This window comes from Montipora foliosa, chromosome 3, assembly GCF_036669935.1.
Source record: "Montipora foliosa isolate CH-2021 chromosome 3, ASM3666993v2, whole genome shotgun sequence".
In the NCBI taxonomy this organism is placed as follows: Eukaryota; Metazoa; Cnidaria; class Anthozoa; order Scleractinia; family Acroporidae; genus Montipora; species Montipora foliosa.
Window position 1 is genome coordinate 6,105,062 of NC_090871.1, and position 22,500 is coordinate 6,127,561.

At 39.8% G+C, this 22,500-nt stretch overlaps 1 protein-coding gene across 1 annotated transcript in view; it reads right to left on the reverse strand.

Moving 5' to 3' along the window:
- LOC137996598 (uncharacterized) overlaps positions 1-20,772 on the reverse strand; it is a 22,116-nt gene extending 1,344 nt beyond the window's left edge. The window contains exons 1-11 of the mRNA XM_068842073.1: positions 20,629-20,772; positions 15,761-16,769; positions 13,500-13,642; positions 12,787-12,950; positions 10,218-11,521; positions 9,294-9,446; positions 8,175-8,309; positions 6,671-6,827; positions 5,169-5,386; positions 3,314-4,782; positions 1-2,085 (exon numbers count right to left, since the gene is read on the reverse strand). The exon at positions 1-2,085 is cut by the window's left edge and continues 1,344 nt beyond it. Coding sequence (XP_068698174.1) covers positions 1,525-2,085; positions 3,314-4,782; positions 5,169-5,386; positions 6,671-6,827; positions 8,175-8,309; positions 9,294-9,446; positions 10,218-11,521; positions 12,787-12,950; positions 13,500-13,642; positions 15,761-16,712 — 5,256 coding nt within the window. The 5' untranslated portion in view covers positions 16,713-16,769; positions 20,629-20,772 and the 3' untranslated portion in view covers positions 1-1,524. The remainder of the gene's footprint in view (positions 2,086-3,313; positions 4,783-5,168; positions 5,387-6,670; positions 6,828-8,174; positions 8,310-9,293; positions 9,447-10,217; positions 11,522-12,786; positions 12,951-13,499; positions 13,643-15,760; positions 16,770-20,628) is intronic.
- Positions 20,773-22,500: the final 1,728 nt, after the last annotated feature.

Genomic DNA, 22,500 nt, shown 5'->3' on the forward strand with positions numbered 1-22,500 from the left:
GAAATGTTTTCGTTGACATTGCCGTTGCCCTTGCTTAAGGACGGTGCCTACTAATTGAAAGGTATTTTTGCCCCGGTTTATGATTATGCGGGAAATGTAGATCTTACTAAGTGTTATTGAAATCCAAAAATAAAATTGGGGGTAACCACGCATTTTTCAAAGATAATTAATGAACAATATTTGTAAAAAGCTTTAAAATACAAAGCCATATATGGCGTTCTTTCTCAAATTGAAGCTTAATTTTCTCTGACAAATGCATGGTTGCCCATAATTTTCTTTTTGGATACCAATAAAACTTACTAAGATCTACTTTCTCTGCATAATTTTAAACCGCGCAAAAATATCCCTGTATTAGTAAGCATCACCGATAGGAAATCCGAGTACCTCGAGATGCGCAGAACGTATGCGCAATAACAATAGTAGGCACCATCCCTAAACTCTCTCATTCCAGAACAACCAGAATCAGTCTGCCCAAACTTTGCGATTATCAGCGACTTGCGCCGTCAAATTTAAGCTTGTCTCATAGCTTAATCGCGGAAACCACAATCAATGTATTTAATCTTGCCTGCAATGTGGTGAACTTATGTATTCAAATCCTGGCCAACAGCCAAAGGCTGACCACACTTATATAAACTGAATAGCCTCTCAATTTCAAAAACGAATCTAATTTGGAAAAGTTGTTCCAGAAAGAGACTCAAATCAACAGGCCTTTTTCGATATATTAAAATTCAGCTTGAAAGAGAGGTTTAGAGGACAAAGACAAAGGAAAGTGGATGATATGTAAATATATTTCACATTCATTCCAACGTTTTTCTATTGTTTTTGTCCTAACTGCCTCACTATGAACCTGAATATTTGATATTTCGAAAATGGCCTATTCGTACTCAGACTCACCGTATGAAGCAGAAAGACCATCTCTCTCCCCAGCCCCCCACCTCAGATGAATGAAGGGGGTAGTTTCTAAAGAAACTGTGGTGCTGCGTCGGTGGGGAAGTAGTATACAAAAATTTGGTTTTATCAACGGAGCTGATAACGTAAATTGGCCACCGTACAGAGATTCTAAAAGCTGACGTTTCGAGCGTTAGCCCTTCGACAGAGCGAAGGGCTAACGCTCGAAACGTCCGCTTTTAGAATCTCTGTACGGTGGCCAATTTACATCATCAACTCCGTTGATAAAACCAAATTTTTGTATACCCTCACCTCAGAGGTGACTTTCCTACTTCCACCTGAAACTAGTATGATTTCCCTATTTCACTCTGTCTCTATCGTGGTCAGCCAAAGTTATGAATGTGATTTATGTTTAACGCTTCGATTTAAATTTTTCTGATAAGCTATAAAGGGTCCATTGACACATGTTAGAAAGAGAGCAAATGAGTAGCAGGGGTAGGCAAAATGCCCTTTTTTCTTCGTAACCGGAGCCCAGTGCTTAACTTGTCATCATTTCACTCCTGCGCACATTGGAAATAGGAGCGAATGGACTCCACTTTAACAAACACTTTGAACCACAGAAGATTTCAGTGAAAATTAAAAGCGAGTGTCCAGTGTTTCTTCAGTCTGCTGGGTATCCGCACTTACTTCAGCGGATTGCTGGAACATGCTTACGTCGGTCGAAGTGTCTTTTATATCTTCTGGGTTCACATCCGTTGTTTCTGTTAGCACGGATGCCAAGCTCTGAGCTTGAGCGTTATCTCCTTCCTCTGCTTCATTGCCTTGATTCTTATTCGATTCCTTCTTCTCTGAAGAATCTTGCCCATCGGCGACCACCTCCAGTCCTTCGTTGCTTTTCTCTCCCTGGTTTGGTACAGCTTGTTGTTTGCCTATATTGTCATTACCGGCCTCCTTTTCTTCCTCCGCATCGTCTGATTTTTTTCCCTCCAGCTTAGCATCCACGTTCTCTTGGTCTTGCTTTTCACTCTCCCCTCCCTCACCAGCATCTCCATCCCCTTCCTGCTCGTTCACAGAGTCCTGCGGAAGAAGCTCTTCTAACAAACCTGAGTTGCGCAGTTTCCAATCGTATATTGACTTTCTATTTATTTCTGGTTGGTTAAGAAGGTCATCCAGTTCGCCTAATTGTCGCTCTTTATCCTGTCAAGAAATGGATATAGGCAATTTTCACGATGGCGTCATTTGACTGCAACTACCACAATTCAGTTTGTTTTTCTTTTCATATTTAAATTTTGTATTTCCAGTGGGGTAAAAATAACAATAGCTCTAATTAACATGAGACAAGCGAAACCTGAAGGATTCTGGTACTTGTAGTCATATGGCGTCATCATGCAAATGTCCTATTGCTACACATTATCACAGCTAAAAAGTTAGTTTAGGTACCCTTATAGTCCTAGGAAATCCCAGTGGAAAACAAATGAGCGTTTGCCCTTGTATGGCAATGGCTCACTAAAAGAAAGAGAAAAAGTCCAACCCCGGTGGGAATTGCGCCAACGACTTCCCGGTTATATCACATTTACGACTAAAATTGGCTAAAAATATCTGAATTTGCTTTGGAATTACCATATGGTTTAAGGACTCGGGACAGTGATTAAGATAGCGTCGAAAGGATTAAGCAATCGCATTGGCTTTGCTTATTCAAAGAGCGCGCGTTGGATGTGAGATTTGGTTATGAGATAGGGATTTAAGATCTACGATGCGGTCGTCAACGAGAACGCGACAAAACAACAATAATGAATATCATTGGCTCAAAGGGGAAACAAATTCGTGCTGCACGTGTGGCACGTATTTTTGCGAAACCACTCGTACCAATTTACTTTTAGGATATTTCGCTCACAATGTACGACGCCAACGAAATGGACTAATCGCGAAAAACTTACGATATTGCATAGTTATACTTTGAGGTGTCGTTTTAGTCGATCTAGCCGTCGTAAATCTTTAAGTCCCTAATAAATGAGCAGCGAGGCGTGTAGGGTTCAGTTGGCTCTAACCAGTCTCATAATTAACAAGCGCGAATGGAATGATTAATTTTCACACGAGTGAATTAGATAACAGTGCTGTTATAGCATGGGTGGGGCTCCTATTTTTAGAATACCCGTTCCCGCGAAAATCAGTTGTCATGTCCCTGAAAAAAACATGGCAGAAGCAGTCACGCGTGACATGGCTTCTTCTGATTGGTTGAAATTGGCGGCCCTTTGTTTGTTTCGTGCGCAAAGTGTATCTAAAAATAAATCCAATTGTGACTGTGCTGGGGAAAGAGCGCAAAGTGATAGATCAACACTCTCATCTAAGTCACTCTTGATTTTCATTAAATTCTGAACGCTTGGACACTTGGCCAATCAATGTGGAACCTCTCGGTTCAACTAACCTTAAGTATCCTTTCCAATCCGCGCAGCTTAACCATCGCCTTGTCGCTATCCCTCGCATGTGAAAACGCCCGCATTCTTTCAGCACTATCCCACAAATGGTCTCCAACAACTGACAGCCGCGCTTTTTTGATATTATGACACAATGTCATCAACTCATCGTCTTCGGGCAAAGATTTGATGGAACCCGCGTCACTAGAAGTTGACTTGATAGTCTCTCTCTCGCTGGATGTTGACTTCCTTGTTATTCGCGTCAAGGTCGAGGATAGCCGTTTTGTTGACTTTTCTTCCTCCTCGGGCTCTGGTGCAACAGACCAAGTCTGCTTCCGATCTAACGAAAAATACCACCTGGTTTTGCCGGATGGGGATTCGAGAGGAACAGCACTTGTGTCCGGAGTTTCACTTTCAACTAGGACACTGGACTCGGATGACACTACCTCGGATGCGATCTCTTTGACATCTGTATTTGAAGTGTCTTTCGGTTCCATTCTAACCTCAGATACCGCTGAAGCTGCCCTGGCGTTTTCCGATAATTCCAAAGCGGTTTTCTCCGTTTCTACGTCACTTTCTGTCATTGAGACTCTTTTTCCTCCATCTGTCTTATCCGCATCTGTGGTCGAGTCTTGCTTTTCTGTTTCGACCAAAACTTCCTGCGGAACCTCGGAACAGTTTTTACTCCTGTTTTCAAGTAAAACAGCAGGTGTTGCATCTTTCGAGCTTTTGTCTGAAGGTATTTGTGGTTCAGGCGGCGATATTTCACTAGCAAGCGTAGACTCTACGATGACTCTCTCTTCTTCAACAATGATCTCACTAACTACTGCAGTGTCAGTGTCAGCATTTTCCGACGATTTATGCTCTCCGTCTTCAAATTTCTCCTCCGATGCTTCGTCTGAAGGTTCAGAAATAAGCTGTGAGTCGCTGGGTGCTAAATGCTCATTGCTAGGTGCAGGGGGCTCGTCTCTAAGTGTAGAAAGTTTATCAGTACACGCAGGAAGTGCAACGCTAACTGCCGAGGGTGCGTCGTCAGGTAATTGTACTTTCCTGCTAGGGTCCGTTGGTGCCACGGGATTCTCACTAGGTACAATTTTATCGCTACTTGTGTCCGAAGGTGTATCACTTTGAACTGGTTTTTCACCACCTAAAGACAGAGGTGCATTGCCAGGTAATTGATCATCGTTGCTTAACTCTGCTTGTGTATCACTAGGTGCAGGTTTGTCATCACGAGGGACCAAAGGTGCATTGTTTTGAGCTAGTTTTTCACCGCCTAAAGACAGAGGAGGTGCTTCATCCGGTGATTTCTGCTCATTGCTAGGTTCAGAGGGTGCATCATGAGGGGTGTCACCAAGTGCAGCAGTTCGTTTACCTATCTCCTGTATTTCCGGGAAATTGCTGACAGACCCAGGAGTTGAACTCCGCCGGGAGAGCTTTACTTGTTCCTTGTCTTCTAAAAAGTCATGACGGCTAGCGATAGCTATAAGAAATAATGACAATATGCTTGTTAAATTATGAAGTAGACTAAGAGGGGGACCATTTAAAAGAAGTATCCTCGTGGCGAGCACACCAAACTCTCGTCTCCTAGGAGTGCGGAGATCAAAAACGCTGGGAATGAGATTGCGAGTAAGATCAACGATAGCTTGGGGCCTTGATATCACTAGCTTGGTATTTAGCCAAAGACATTTCACGCGACTGTCTGAACCAATCAAAAGCTATCTCTGCTTCCCACGCACGGCGGCGCCGGCTACATAGAATTCCTGCGATTTATGGTTGATTTATTTTCGGTCCTCTGCTACAATTCACAAGACTACTTAGTACAACGACAGCAACAAAACTGCTTCAAGCGGACCTGGTTCCACTTACCCAGAACGGAGCTATGCCGTTGTGCAGATGAAGATCCTGTTCTTTTTCGCAGTGTCACTTCACCCTTGACTGTCATATGGTGTTGCTTTGGCTTCTGAATGATCTCTCCTCTAGACGCAGATGTTAGCACTCTCAGCCATTTGTCCATATCTTCCTTACTATGTGCCATAAAAATTGACACTTGCGGCTTAGAGCCAGGCTCTTCACACTTGAAACAGCTTAAAAATAAAAATAAAAACATTTAGACCGTGAGTGGAGAACTGAAAACTATTTTACCATTGTAATTGTCATGCAGGCCAGGGGAACAAGCAACAAACATCCCGGAACACGCGAAGTTTTGAATCGCCCGACACATCGTTGTTGACCGTATAAAATTGTATCCATAAAGTTGGGATAACGACAAAGGGAAGATAAGGGTCAAGATAAAAAAAAATTACAAAACAATCCCTTGCACATTCATTAGACATTTCGGTACACTTCTCTGCTCAAAATGACCTACTGGCAGAATATCTCTTTGCAAATACTTTCTGTTGAAAAAGATCTTTATCTTTATTGAAATATACTCTCAAGCAGACGTGAGAAGTGTACAATTCAATACTAATGAAAATAAACTAATACTAATAAGACCAAAATTATGCTATGCAATACCATATTACATTTAGAACACTCAAAATTAGAAAATTCAATAGCTACACAAAGCCAAAAAGGCACCTATTTATAAAGCAGCGCTTAAAGCGTTCAGACCTGACTTGTGGTAAAATGTAGTTATGACCTCTCTCCCGATGGAGACATTAAATTTCAAGCACGTTAATTGACTGAAGAGATGTGTACTTGAGTATGGTGGTTCCGGCGTACTCGGAAAAAGTCAAATGTTCTAATCAGGAATGGAACCAACAACTTTCTGTTATTAGTTAATTAGGACGCTCTGCCACCATGTCAGCTGAACAAAGTTAAATGGCCTGGTTCTCGGGACTCTCCTGAAGCTCAATGGTAGAACATTCGAGCTGGTGATCAGAATGTCATGGCCACTGGAACAACACCTTGTGAAATAAAGGTAATTAAATGCACGCCCAGCGTGTTACCCTTACCGCTATTTTTAGGATAGGGCGAATACAGCTCTTTATTTTAACTCCAGGAACAGCATTAAGGGTGACATTAATTGCCTGTATTCCAAGACGCACATGATGTTGAAGTCGGGGGGGAGAATACGGGGGTAGTTCGTGACGCCCTTTTGAAATCGGCATGCATCTAATTACTTGACTGTATATCTGGACATATTATTCTATGGAGCAAAAAGAACCCTTTGTTTTTCACAGCTAACAAGGCCGTGAATGGAACATCAATGACAACAAGTGACATCAAGAAACGATATCTTTGCTGTAGTGTATTGAGAGTATTCTTAACACTGTTTCTCGGACAGCACCAGTCCACTTACTTTGAAACGGGAGTTCACAAGTACATGTATAAAGATAATAGTCGTTTTGAGTATCTGCAATACTTACAAAGGTTTCTTGCTTTCGCGCGCTTCAGTCACTTTTGCTCCTTTCATGTTAATCAGACCACTGGCTTCCGGATCAAAAGCAGTCTTAAAGTAATAGAGTTTGCCATCCTTCAACACAACCCACTTGCGCTTCCAGCCAGTAAGGAAGAGCATTCCTCCTGCATTAGGTACATAAATGTTGTTTTCATTATTTGTATTACAATGACACAGCAATAAACTGAGATGATAATTACCATTATTAACACCATCACTTTGTTATTACTTTGTTGGCATGTCCTAAGTTACATTATAAAATAATTAGGATAGTACCCGCACTCTCATCGGTCAATAGCTGTGTTTTAAGAGTATGGAAACACGGCTGTGACATCACACGAATTTTGATTGGTTGTGTTGTCAGACGCACGTTTTGATTGGCTGGTACGAAATATGAGCATGTATCAAGAAAATCTGTTTCAATCAAGAAGTGAAAAAAACCAGCATTTTCCTTCATTTGTAGAATTATCACTGAGTAATATTCTAAAGAAGCAATAGAGGACTTTTTTCCGTATTTCCGTAGCCTCATCAAAACACTCGGGGGAGTTGGGGGAATTTGAGACAGTTATGCAAACCCTTGACGATAACTGTCTCGAATTCTCCCAACTCCCCCTCATGTTTAGATGAGGCTATGGAAACACGGAAAATGTCCTCTATTGGTTAAATACATGTTTGACATAAAAGCCTGCAAAAACTTAATTATTTTGAGAAATGGAGAGAAGATGATAAAACAATATTATTATTATTATTAGTAGTAGTATTATCATCATCATCATCATTATTATTAGTATTATTATTATTACCAGTCTGACTGGTTTAGTAAGATGTTACAGGAAAGTTTGTATTGTTTCCAAGAGCAAGCCACACCCTGCAGCCTAAGGTTTCAAGAACTTTTCTAATGATCTTTGCCGTGTCCAGAAGTTGTGGCCTTCTGCATTACCTCTATGCTACTTTTCAAGTTGAGTTTTTCAACCAGCTTTCCAAATTTTATGAGATCGTTCCAAAGGCCCCAATGACAAAATGGGATAACTCTCACTTCTTTGAGTTGCCAGATCTATTTCACTTCCCCATGTAGTTCACGAGAATTTTCTATCTTCTCAGCAATATCAATAATGTCGCATGTGCTGTCCTTCTTGTTCACTACAAGTAAATCTGGCCTTCTGTGAACAATCAGATGATCCATCTGGATGTTAAAATCCCACAGAATCTTCACATTCTCATTCTTCGTAACTCCTTCTGCTCTGTGGTTGTACAACTTCCTCACTCCTAACAGGCCATGTTTCTGACATAGTTCCAGATGCACAAGCCATTAACATGATTATCATTGTTATTATTATTATTACTATTAATATTATTATTATCATTATCATTATCACTATCATTATTATTATCAACAATAATATTCTGTCATCAATTAATGCTAATTTAGCCATCCATAAATCTAATATCACACTCTTATGGCGAGGCCCTACCCTTCTTTGAAAGCCATCCTTCATGATCAGCCTCGCCCAGTCCTCGGCATGACACTCTGTGGTCATCTCTGCCTTTCTGAATGGTTATTTCCGGAGAATTTTCTGGGGTGCCAATCACCTCCACCTCTTTTGCACCTAGCACAGAGATGGGTTATTTTCGGTTAAATGCATGGGGCACATAGGTTGATATGATTTCATTGATGCAAAAATAATTAATAATAATGACGTTTATGGAACGTATTAGAGAGAGAGAGAGTTCAACTTTGCGCCAGTATAATTTATTATTGTAAACTACTAAAAAACCTCTCCTTCTAACTCCTTTCTCTTCTGAAAGCTACAGCAAGAGGCAAAATTGGTGTGACACTTCCATTAAAAAGCACCTTTTCTACTATGAAAACCACCGATCTGTGGAATGGGCGGAAATTTATGTGTCTCTGCCCCGCCCACTTTCGCATGTAAATAGTTCGAATTCTTGAGAGGTATTGGCAGAACTGGGTGCATATGGAAGGCTCTATAATTGTGGAAAAGCTCTCGAAGGAGACTTGAGAATGAAGATTATACAAGACATTATCAGAAAAGGGGGAGACTTCACCACAGGTTTCTTTGTGGAAAGTGTTTCTGCAATTGCCAAAGAAAACAGAGATAACATTTGAAAATGTGCTTTTCCATTGTTGCAGTTGTCATAGTACACCTTAAACCTGTGGGAAAGGAATTTCATCAAAATGTTTAACGAAAGTGGGCGGGGCAGTGACTCGGTAATTCGGGCTCATTCCACAGATCGGTGGTTTTCGTAGTAGCTTTCAATACCCACCGAATCTAGAATTCCAATCTTTCCCACTTTCCCCTCCATCTCCCCCTTTCAATGAACATTGACTGTTCAAGTTTTTCAGCATTATTTTGTATTGCTAGCAACATTGATAAGGAACGTGGGGGAAGAGGGGGGGGGAGGAGATATTAGGTAAATTAATAATGCTCCAAGAAGGTGAAGTGTCTACATTTCTTTTGCAACCAGTTGTAGCTCTATAGCTGTTTATGGTACGTAACAAATTAGCAGAAGTAAATCAAGTTACAAGTCTACAAAATGCTTGAACTTGTACTTGTGATGTACTGACTACTTGCCTTCACCATCTCTTTCTGCGTAACTAATTCTCATATGCATGTGGCGTGTAGGGCTATAAGAGGTATTCCCTGCATTCCTGGGAGTTACTCGTGGCTCTGTTAACTCGGTGGCTTCATCCTGACCTTCTAAAGAATCTGGAGATGCTTCATTTCCTAAAGAAGGAACAACATTCTTATTTACATAAAAGTCTCTGCAAGCAAGCTTACCGGTAGTCATGCACATGGCAAAAAAACACTTGAATAGTCAGTATTTCATTTAGTAAACATTGTCTCCAATATGCAACAAAACAACTCAAAATAATGAATTTATCATTTTAAGTGACTTTGAAATGTTTTTTTTTTTTTGCAATTTGAAGGCTCAATATTTTGCATAACAAGCAGTGTATATAATGTATTACCAGCAATATTTAAAAAACAAACATAATATACAAGTTGAAAAACCTGTTTGGCTTCTGTGCAAGCCACTTTTTCTACATTTCATCCACATTTAAATTATGAAGAGGACACTCCACTAAAGAATTTTAGTTCTGATTTATTTGGCAGCAACTTGCCCATATTTTACAAACTGACCAGAAAATGATTGCCATCAAATGCTATTTTTGCCTTGGGTCCTTGTACATGTAATACCACTTTATTGAACAAAACTTTAAAATTAAAAGAAATATAACTCCCTTGCAGCTATTAGACATGACGGGTATGATCTCAAATGTTACTGTCTTTATTGGGCATTGTTTGAGCTACTGTTGCACAAACAAAAGTGCTTGCTCATACATACTAAATACATAAACATGTAACTCCAATATAAGTGCATTTTGGAAACATGTTTCCGAACACACTTGCGTTTACAAGGGCCTTTTTTATAAACGCATTAAAAACGTGTAAACAAGGACACTTATCTCTGACCTGTACTGTACAGTACTGTACCTGTTTGCATTGGAGCTTCATCGTTCTTTGGTTCTTCAGGTTTTGGTTTATCATTTCCTGTTTCCCCTTCAGCAGCTGATACGTTACTGACTTCAGTCTTGGGTTGTGTCAAATTTTGTTCCACCTGTTGAACCTCTGGTTCACTATCTTTAGCAACAAAAGCAGTTGTTTCCTCTGCTACTGTCTTTACAGTCTTGCTGGTCTCTTCAGACTGCAATGTCTCTTGTGACAATTCTTGAATATTTCCAGACACAGTGTTCTCTACATCTGTCTTTTCTTTTACATTTTCCCTGGCTACTGGATCCTCTCCAACATCTGCTGTATCAACTTTGTCTTTGTCTTTGTCAACAATTTCCGAAACTCCACTGTCCGTAGTTTCATCAGCAGCTGGATGATGATCATCCTCTGTTACAACCTTTGGTGGCACAGTCAAGTCTTGTTCTCCCTTGGCTGCAGCACCATCAGATGAGGTGCCTTGCTCTGTCCCGCTTACTTCACCTGACAACTGCGCTGACGAATCCACATGCTGAGACTCCTCTATTTTGTCTTCTTTTTTCTCAACAGTCTTTCCTTCAGAAGGACTTGTGGATTTCTTGCTTTTCCTCCGAGCAAAGAAACCTCCAAATATACCAGCAGATTTACTCTTCTTTGCTGTAGGTACACCACTGGAATGCACCTCTTTCCCAGTTGAGCCTCTGGATTCCGAAGTGCTTTGCACAGCTTCCTTTGAGTCTTCATTCTTGGGTCCTTCAGTACTCCCATCACTGTTTTTCACATTTTTTGCTGCAACCGAATCCTCTGTGACATCCTGAAGGTCTTTCTCATCTTGCTTTGGCTCATCTTCAGCACCTACTGTTTTGGCTTTAATGCCTTCCTCGTCCACTTTCATGACAGCAGGCTTCCCATCCACATCTTCTTGTTCAACAGCTTCTTCTTCATCCTCAGTTCCTTTCTCAGTTTTGATAACACCAACATTTTCCACATCTGGATTTTTCTCATTCTCTAATGGCTCAGCAGTGTCTTTCTCTGTTTCATTTGCACTGTCAACACCAGCAACAGAACTAGCCTCAGATGGTTTCTCTACATTTTCCTTTTCCGAATTCTCTGCGACAGTAGCAGCTTCAGGTAATCCTTTCTGTTCTTTATTTTTATCTCCTTTACCATCAGTGAATGGACCTGCAGGATTTTCTGGCCCTCCTTTTAACTTTTTTGGTCTCCCAAGCAGAGAACCTAACACAGTTTTCTTTTTTGGAGGGGTCTGTGGGCTTCCTTGTCTAATTGGTTTGTGCTGTCCTTTTGGAGAGCTGAAATTGAAGCAATGGGATTACGTGAGATTCAGTTTAGGAACAAGGTAAGGCTTGAGTGCACAGTTCTTCCTAGCTATATACTGTACATAATCATAACCAAGGTTTGTGAATACAAAACTCATTTTTTTGCTCTTTTTGCATCTGTTTTTAGCAACAAGGATGGCTCAGAAATGCCCAACCTTATACATTTGTGTGCTACTCTTATTTGATGACTTCACTGTGTCAGTTATTCGAATGGTTTCTGAGCTCTTTCCTTCATGTACACTTATAATAATAATATTGCGAAAAAGCTGAGTGACAATAAATAAACTGTACTGAACAATCCATGTCCAGAATAAAATGGACACAGTTTGGCCCCGTCGAGGACAGCTACATGTAACCTTTTCTCTTTTTAGAGTGACCCTTACAGATCGTACTCTGTTGAATGACAGATGATTTTAATTATCTACAGGGGCCAGTTGAGGTGTAAATGTAACCACAGATCTGTGGAATGGGTGGGAATTTACATGACTCTGCCCCACCCACTTTCGCTTGTAAATAGATTAAATTCTTTAGAGGTATTGGCAGAACTGAGCACATATGGAAGGCTCCATAATCGTGGAAAAGCTCTCGGAGGAGACTTCAGAATGAAGATTATACAAGACATCATCGGAAAAGAGGGAGACTTCATCGCAGATGTCTTCGTGAGAAATTTTCTGCGATTGCCAAAGAAAACAGAGATGAATTTTGAAAACCTGTTCTTTCATTGTTGCGGTCGTTATAGTACACCTTAAGCCCGTGAGAAAGGAATTTCATCAAATGTTTAACAAAAGTGGGCGGGGCAGTAACTTGGTAATTCGGGCCCATTCCACAGATCGGTGGTTTTTGCAGTACATCCACTCAAAAACGAGGCACTGTACACGTATTATGTTCCCTTCAGCCCCCTCCTCAGAGTGACAGTTCTAGATTTTACTCTTTCTAACAACGGACAATTATTTTATTCTTCAATGGAGGCAGGTTCACGGCCAAAAAGGGTTAAACTATGTACAGCCTGTACTACTGTTTAAATATAGGTTCTATTACTTATCCGACTCTCATTTTATGACATAAGGGACTGCAACACAAAGTTCCATGCAAAAAAATAAAATAAAATAGTACAGCGGAAATCTTAAGTCCTTGGCCAATCAAATTAAAGACTTTTGCATTATTAACTTCCCAGTCAAAAATATTATTTGTTTAGTAAACATGCAAATGTGCTGTATAATCACATGGGTAACACATACGATGAGCTGATTGGCATTCTGTGCACCACGCCCCCAACAATAGTGGTCGAATAACTGATACTCTCCTCAGATGTGGCTGAGATTTCAGGTTTGGTTGGGGTATCCTCTGGTTGATCGCTTGTGTACCATTTTGTTCTGGATCTTTTAGAATCATCTTCCTGTTCCTGGTGGTAAAATTCCAAGGGCGTGAGAAAATAAAACCTAAAAAATTCCTCCAGGGAATCTCAACATAATTATTATTCATGTCTGCAAAATATTAATGAAGTCTTTCAATAACTTCAAATCCAATTTGTGAACTTGTTTCACTGGCCACCAGAGTGAATCAAGATCTACTATTTCACTGCTTTTTTTCCAGACCCCTCTGGTTGATTAAAAGTATTCTTCTTCTCAAGAGGCCAACCTAGCTTTGGCATAAATTTGTGTTTTATTTATCACTTAGCAATGATAAACATTGCACATTTTTTGCAATTATAGTCTTGTTTAAAACTTGAAAATAATTATCATAAAATCACTCCTTTCAGTTACTATTATAAACTTCCAATTTTTGTCAATAATTGCTCGAATCCCAGCATACATGTACAACATTGCTAACAGCCAATAAATTTAAATTTGAAACTGAGTTAACCTTGGCTTCAGAAAATTTAGTAAACTTGAAATTAATTCAATATCACAGCAGGACAAAATTTATTATTATTACTGTTACTGATTTCTACCTTTATAGGAGAAGTTTCACTTCCGGCAGCAACACCAGCAGGTATTGGTTGGTCTGGTTTTGTTTCATTTTCATTTGATTTTTGTTTCAGAGCATTCGGTGAGCTGTCTGGGCTTGCTGCTGATTTATCTTCAGTGCCAGGCTCTGAGAAGATCAAAAGCAAACAATAGTGAATGTCAATGAGGTTGCTTGAGAAATTGTGACAGCCACAGAGAGCAAAATTAAATTAATTAAAGACATCCTGTAAAACCTACATGTACAATTTAGCACACAGTTGTCATGATACTTCTTCAATAGGCACAAGTACAGTTTCTCAATCTTCTGGTATGTCTTCTATTTTATTTGAGTTACCAGTTAATTTAGGCAAAGTGGCACATGAGCCACTGGGTGCCTCATATCTTAAGAAACCACATGAAGGGTGCAAACTGCAGATTGCAGGTTAAGGTTGCAGGTCATTGTTTCACCATAGCTGAAACAACCCAAACCTTTACTAATGGTAACATTAGACCTAAACACTATGCTTTAGATTAATGTGGCTGGGTTAGGATTAGGGTTTGTTTGCACTCTGTCTCTTGTGCCTAAGTCTCACTCCCAGGAGTCAATGGATTAATATTATTAAACTTGACAGCAAAGTGGACAGCATTGAACTTGCACGCTGATTGGCTACTCAAACTCCGGATATCCTTTGCTATTCACCTCCGAGCAATTCGTGTGAAATGTGGGCCTGAAAATGTTGTGATCTTTGCAGGAATAAGTGAGTTAAAATCATCTTTTTGTGCTATATTATCTCACTGTTTCAGTATAAAACAGCTATTCACCTCAGAGTCGGTGGCTAGGGATAGATATTTACCAAGCGCCACTATGTACACTACATACACTACACTACACTCCCACTTCAGTGAATAGTTGTCAAGTTTTCCACACAAAATAAATAGTGCTCTCTGTATCACTGTTAGGTTTACACTGTACCTAACAATGATTAGCTAACCGGATTGGCTAACCTCGGAGGTGATTAGCCAAGTACTATTCACCTGCAAGTAGCTGGAGTGTTATATTTGAAATTTCCAACCATATTTCTCAATAACAAAGTACAGTAGTCTTTTTTTTTGCTTTTTATTCAGCTCATGTGGTTCATGTACATTAGTATTCACCTCTGTGTCTGTGACATAATAATTATTATTCACCTCCACTTTGGTGAATATTATGGTTAAATGTTAACTCTTACATGTACTTGTATAAGTAAAGATAACAATTTTTGATGAGTTTCCTTTTTGTAAAAATATTAATTTAAAAAGTGAAAACTATGGATTCTAGGAAGTTCCGATTGGCTCAGAGTGGTTTCATTGCTAAGTGATTGAAATTTTATGCTAATTATCAACTTGCTCCGCTTGTTATGTACATGTAAAACATCTGAGCTAGTATACTCATTTGAAGTTGATGAATTCATGAATGATGGGGAAGACAAAGACCAGGAGAAAAATTTGTTTTGAACACTGAACCTAAAAAATGTTCTTAAAAGTACTATGGGTGGAAATACAGAAAAATGTTCAAGTGACTCAGCCTTTGCAGAATTTGCAGCATAAAAGAATTAAGGAAGGTATTTTCATTTAAAACAAATGGATTCCTTCAGCATTAACCCTTTCCAGTCTAAGAGTGACACCTGTAGATTTTACTCTGTCTAACGCCAGATGATTTCCCTCATCAACGGGGGCCCCTGCTTCAGGGGTGAAAGGGTTGACAGGTCCACCCAAAAATTTAACCCTTAACTTAAAAGAAGGTTTAATTTTTTTCAGTTGTCTTTGAATTTAGGGCTTCCGTAAAGTTGAGTTGTATGAAAACTTCAGAGGATGTAATAAAACTGCAGGTTGCAGGTTGCAGGTTAGAGTTGCAGGTCATTGTTTCACCACAGCTGAAACAACTCAAACGTTTACTAATGCCAACATTAGGCAAAAAACCCCAAGGTTAGTGTTGCTTCAGTTATGGTACATGTAAAACAGTGAACTGCAACCCTAACCAGCAACCTGCAACCTGCACTTTACATGTACTCCGCTTGATTAAATCCAGCTGTCAATTTGTTTGGACATATATTTCATACCATTGTTCATCTGGCCCCAGTTGCTTAAACGATGGGTAGCGTTACATGTACCTGTGGGACAAATCACTATCCAGTGGATAAGTCATAGCGAAACCATTATTGTACCATTATTGTAACCATTATTTTATATAATTGTTCTAAACACACAAACAGGCCATTTAAAATACCTGTTTCAGCTACTTTTGTCTTCTCCAAAGTATGACCTTCAAGCGGTTCTCCATTCAGAGCTTCTTCAGACATGGAAGGATCTTCTTCTTCTTCTTCAGGTTTCGTGTGATTGTTCCCCACTTCACCCAATCCTGTTTCTCCATTTACCTCCAAAGAAAGTTCAGATTCTTTCTTTACACCAGAGGCTTCAACATGTTCTCTTTTCATCTCAACTGCGGCAGGTGTAATGCATGTACTCTCTCCATTTTGCTTATCTTCACCATGTTTTACCACACTGGTCTCCAAATCATCTGTTGCAGCACTGTTTTCAGCTTCTTTAATTTCAAGTGAGCTTTTATCTTGATGCTCATTTGAACATTTACCAGCTCCTTCGCATAAACTCTCTTCAGGATCTTTGTTTTTAGCTGAACTTTCACTCTGCTCATCACTGCTCACCGGAGTCACACTCTCACGTTCTTTGCTCTCAGTAGAACTTTGACCTTGCTCTTCTTTTGTTTCCATGGCTACAACCTCGGTTTTTGGTTCAGGATCTTTACTTCCAGCAGCATTTCCATCTTCCATTCCAGTCTCCACGTCACCACCTTCACTGTCCACCTGCTTACCATCTTCTAGATCATTGCAAGTTTCAAAATGTTTCGTTTCCTCGACATGACTTGCTCCACACCATGGCAGACCTTTTTCTTGTTCACCAACAGATTCCTCAATACCATTTACTGCCATTTCTTTGTTTGATTCTTTCACTTTGTCTTCATTATCCTTTATTCTCTCACCTAATTCTCCATGACAAGAAGCCAAAAATGTTTCTGTATCAATAGTTTCCTTTGTTCCTTCTAGAGCGGCTAGATGTTTATCTATGACACCTTTTGCAGATGAATCTTTGTTGATGTCACCAGTTTGCCCATTGATAGGACTAATAGGTTGCTTTTCCAGATGAGTGTCCAGACCAGACATTTTCTCCTCCAGGTACAATTATTATATCATTCCATGTCAAAATAAACCCAGATACTCCTGAAGAAAGAGGGAGCAAACAAGTTAAGAAGAAAAACTGAGTCAAACGTCATGTACTGAGTTGGTTAGCAAATAATGCATTTATCAGTTGTTGCTACATGTATAGTACACACACATGTATTTCACGTGTATTTTGCGTGTAAATCCACCATACTGCTTGCATTTTATGCCCATGTAAGTGCTGCTGTTCATGCAGCCTGTACTGTACATATTGAAGGCAAATATACATGCAAAATACAGATTTTAAGCTCACAAAATTCAATCCATAATAATAATTATTATAATTATTATTAACAATAATATGAATAATAAGATAAACTAAAATAATAAGTTTAATTAATAAACAATAATGACAATAGTGGGAATTTGGAGAAACTTAAAAAAAAAAATGCCTGGTGGCGTTTACTTGGGATGCTGCTGTTTGCGTAAAGTTTGATGGGTGGTTGTATTAATATCAGTGATCCCTGATCCCAACTGAGAGTCACAAGAGACATGGTAAAAGCGATGAGAAATGTTAAGTGTGATGAGAACTTTTCTTTGCAACTTCAAGTGTTCTCATGGGGACTAGGAACTAGCCAATCACTGCTTGAAAAGCAATTTGAATTACATTTATTTACAGTGGGAACTGGCAATGAAAGAAACAGGTGTAATATTCTCGCGTTCATCAAGGTTCTATCCTGCTAGACGACAAAAAATCGATTTCAAAAGAAGCTTATGCTGCTACCTCTTAGAGCAGACGAAGATTACTTCAGGGATACTGTACTTTAGAAATTGAAAGGGCTTCCACACCTTTGTCCAGGACTGTAGACTTTATCATTTATTTTATTAGTTTTGCCAGTCAAGCTGGCTGAGCGCCACAACAGCTTGCGCCAATTACTGTGGCCCCTTTTTTACCCTCCCAACCATGATACACAATAGAAGACAGACCACAACACCGGGAACTACATGCCCTACTCTTAGCGACAAGTGTGTGGGTTCTTTTACGTCCCACAGGATTTAACATTGAAGGGTTGTGAGACGGGACCTCCGGCTTATCGTTCCTTTTCCGAGAAGACTTGAAAGTCTAACCATTTGCAGATGTAATTACGAAGGCAGCACTTTCTCCTCAGTTATTTAAAGACCCTGAGTGTTGGTCCTGCCAGAGTTGAACTCGCGACCTCCCGCGTGACAGTCCGGTGCTCAACCAACTGAGCCACCGGTACGCGGTAACAAGGGGAAACAGAGAGGGGGAGACCTGCCATGGACCAGAAAGACACCAGTCTACCAGTGGAAATACAACCATTAAACTTTTGGCAATTATGGATGATCATAAGAATAGTGGTGAAATGTACTAGAGAGGTCAAAGATTATTCTCCTCTCAAGTTTAAAGGGTCTAATGAAAATAAATAAATAAATAAATAAATAAAGTAAAAAAAGGCCTAACAGGGCTTTCTGTCTGTGACCAAGCTTTCAACATGTCCAATGGTGTTCACAAAATTGACCAGAAGAAAAACAAATAAAGAATTAAATCGTATGGAAATTTAAAAACAATATTTAATTACCTACCATTTATCACACATGATTGTTTCAAAAAGTTTTGTTTATAGAATCTAACGTTACTTCATTTTAGCATTTCACAAAATCACAGCCAATATTCAATGATTATTATTTTATAAATAGACCATTTTACAGTTCTTTTCTCAGTTACCAGGCCTTTGAATAAAAGAGAGGCTGGAGTTGACCTTGCCTTTGACACAAACCTGTTTTTCTTATTTAAATAGAAACATGTTAGCATTACAACAACATGATTTACAAACAAAACGCAATGAGGTTTGTATCAAAGCAAGGTCAACTCCACCCTCGCTTTTATTCAAGGGCCTGGTAACTTAAAGCACAGACCTGTAAAATGGTCTATTCAATTTGTGGAGTACTGCACCATTCTGTAAACCAAAAACTGATCCACAGGTCTCCTAATTTTAATCACCAGACTAGCGTATTACTGGATACATTATGACTGTATGCTTGAATTAAGTGATGGCAATTTTACACATGACAAAGGAGTTCAGTTTAAAAAAGGCTATTGGCCTTTTGCAACTAACGATCAAATGGTACAAAATCCGCCATGCTGGAGGGCAAGCTCATTATTATTCCCCCACTGGGACATTAAAACTAAGAGACCTGAACCAGTCAAGCTTGACTTACCTTTGTTTTAATGTCCCAGTGGGGGAATTACAATGAGCTTGCCCTCCAGCATGGCGGATTTTGTACCATGTGATCGTTAGTTGCAAAAGGCCTACCGTATTTGCATATTGACTGCATAATTATAAGTATTGCAGTGATATCATGATTGATTTACATTGCAAAGTACTTGTATCATGAATACAAAATGTCTATAGGAATTCATGTAGCTGAAAACAAAGCATTGCTTTTATCCATGATGCATATAATATAAGAGAACCCAACGGACAGAGCGATAAAAATTGTGGTTATAATGTCTCCGTGAAAAAAAAAGGTCACAGTTTCATTTAACCCTAAATAAAGATCTTCAAACCCTGACTGATTTAAACGCTAGACTGATCATGTGAGCAAAACTGGTCATGACATGCAATTTTAGGGATTTGAGAAGGCTAAATACGCAATTTGTATAACAGTAGAGCTATATACATGTAGAGTTTTGTCCACAAATTCCTTTGGTCACTATTTAATACTCCTTAGCGACATACATGACATACAAGACAATTAAACGCACAATTTACATGATGGCAATTTAACAAATGGCAAAGTACTTGAATGTATCATGAATAATTATACATGTCCACGTAGGAAGTCATGCAGCTGAAAACAAAGCATTGCTTCTATCCATCCATGTAATGTAAGAGAACGCAACAGACGGAGCGATAAAAATTGTGGTTATAATGTGTCTGTGAAAAAAAAAGGTCACAGTTTTCATTTAACCCTCAATTAAGAGCTTCAAAAATATTTTTACCCTGACTGATTTAAACGTTAGACTGATCATGCGAGTAAAACTGGTCATGACATGCAATTTTAGGGATATGAGAAGGCTAAATATGCGATTTGTATGTCTCAAGAGCTAGAGTTTTGCCTACATTCCTTCGGTCAGGATTTAAGACTCCTTGGCGACATACACTGTATTAATGCAAGTTCACTATGATCTATGACCAAATAAGCTGAAAGCTCACATCCAGCAACAAATTACATGGATCACTTCATCTGGAAAAATCATGAGGAAAAGGCAATGTAATCTTACCACGATAGTGAAGCAGAAACTAATTTCAAAACAACTGCTTCATAAATGGTTCACGAACAGCAATCAATCACAGTTCATTGGGATATAAGCTTATGTCATCATTAAAATTCCTTCATCTCGAAATAAATAGCAATACCAACAAGCAGATAAGCGAAAATTGAAAGTAATTAATTTAATACTACGGACAGGGAAAACGTTTACATAAGTTTTACGTACCATAACAGATCACTTAACTCAAAAGTGTGGGGTATTAAATATGAACAAGACAAGATTGGTCGCATTTCAAACATTCCTAAAATAACAGCTCATTAAGGTAGGCGATGCACCAGTTTTAAGCTGAAGTTGCCACACGGAAATAAATGCAAATAGATTCCGGCAACTTCATCATATTAACAGCATAATATTGTCTGTATATAAGGATTGAGATCTTAAAACCGGCCATACAGTTCCAAACGTCCACGGCTGCTCCTTTGTTTGCCACGGGGAAGGCAATACGCTGCAATACGCTCACCTTGTTTAGCAGGCGTTATGACGCGCGCGGTGAAAAAGAAACTTGGCGATGAGAGCGATCGCTGAAGTTAACTGATATTCAATCGTGCAAATCACACTAACCTTTCTACAATAAGCGTCCCTTGTTTGACGAGTGGCTGGCAAAGCCTAATCTCTGTTTCCGCACTGAGCTGATCTGCGAGAAGCGAAAAGCAACACGCAATCACGAGAGGTGCTGAGCACTAATAACAAAAACACGCGCGGAATGACGGGAAAGTGGACCGTGACTCGCAAAAGTAGCGTTTTGTGACATCACAGTTGCCGGATGCTACCAATTTATATTGCAAAGTGGCTGATTTCTTTGTTCTTTCAGAGACGATTTGCTTGAGCATATTAGGGAGACAACTTCTCGAGAATAGGAGAAGTTCACTTTCTGTCGCCCCCATCTTTAAATGTTCAGTTTGTTAGGGCCGATTTACACGGTACGACTTTGTCGCATGCGACAACGGCTTACGACAGGCGCACGGCATGATTTACGATCGTTGTGTACGTCAGAAAAATTGTCGTAGCATTTTAAAACATGTTTAAAAACGCTGCGACAATCGTAAGTCATGTCGTAGGCCTGTCGTAAGCTTGTCGCATGCGACAAAATCGTATCGTGTAAATCGGCCCTTAGAATGCATTACAGCTTCGATAATTATTCTTTTATCCAGAGACGGTTGGCGTCAAAAAAGACACCATACATACTATCATGAGCTAAACAGTCTGTTTGGACCCCGCAAATTGATGTTTTTATGCAAACATGCCCTTCCGATTACTTCCAGACATTTGTATTCTGATTGATACGGAAATTCTTAATTTTTTTACAAATTGGGGAGGATCAAACCTGTTTTATTCTCAACCAGGGGAGGCTCATGTCGCTTCTATTTTGTATATACAAGCAAAGCTACCAGTCAAGATTAATCTTAATTATTTACAGGTGTCGAAAAATGTATATATAAAAAAGCTATCTTCTCCCAAATGACATAATCGTCTCTCTCGACCCGTGCCCGCCTTTGCCCATATTTTGATGTTACCGCGCGGGGTTCTGTTATAAAATCAGTCTCCGGTGAGGATTCGTCACTTAAGCTACTCGGGCTTGAACCGACAACTCGATCCACTTCATCACTTTGCGAGTCAGTTTCCACCTCGGAAAGTGATGAGGTCACTTGTTGCTTCACATTTCTTAGCGGAGGCTGCCGAGGTTGTTAACGCTCCATTGAACTGTACAGCAAGCTGCCAAAGTGCGCTTTGATCATTGCAACCTTTTCAGCTTTCTTCCCTTTGAAGGTGACCTAGCCTGTGTACAGCCGCCCACTCTGAAGAAGAAGAGTGGGCGGCTGTACACAGGCTAAAGGTGACCTTGTGATGAGAAAAGTACAAGGATAGGTCGTCCACCCTCAAGGACGACAGCTTGACGGAGTTGTACAGTTCAGCCCAGTCAATGTCATTGTACTCCCGGTTCAGCCGTTCCATTCGCTCCCTTTCAGTCTTCTCTTTCTTGTTCTCCTTGCGCATTTTTATTTGGGCAAGGTGCTCTGCCGCAATCTTTTCGGGGAAAATGTATGCTACAGCTACTACACCTACTACAGCTACTGCAGCTACTACAGCTACTCTACAGCTACTACAGCTACTACTACAGGTACTACACCTACTACAGCTACTACACGTACTGTAGTAGGTGTAGTAGCTGTAGTAGCTGTAGCATGTGTAGTAGCTGCAGCAGCTGTAGTACGTGTTGCACGTGTAGTAGCTGTAATATGTAGTAGCTGTAGTACGTGTAGTAGCTGTAGTAGGTGTATTAGCTGTAGTACGTGTAGTAGCTGTAGTAGGTGTAGTACCTGTTGTCACAATATTGCCTTCTAAGTTCTTTATTTAACAACGCAACAGGTACTACATAACAACACAAGCGGGCAATATGGCCGATGCTCACAGTCCTGCTTTAAGCTCCCGAGG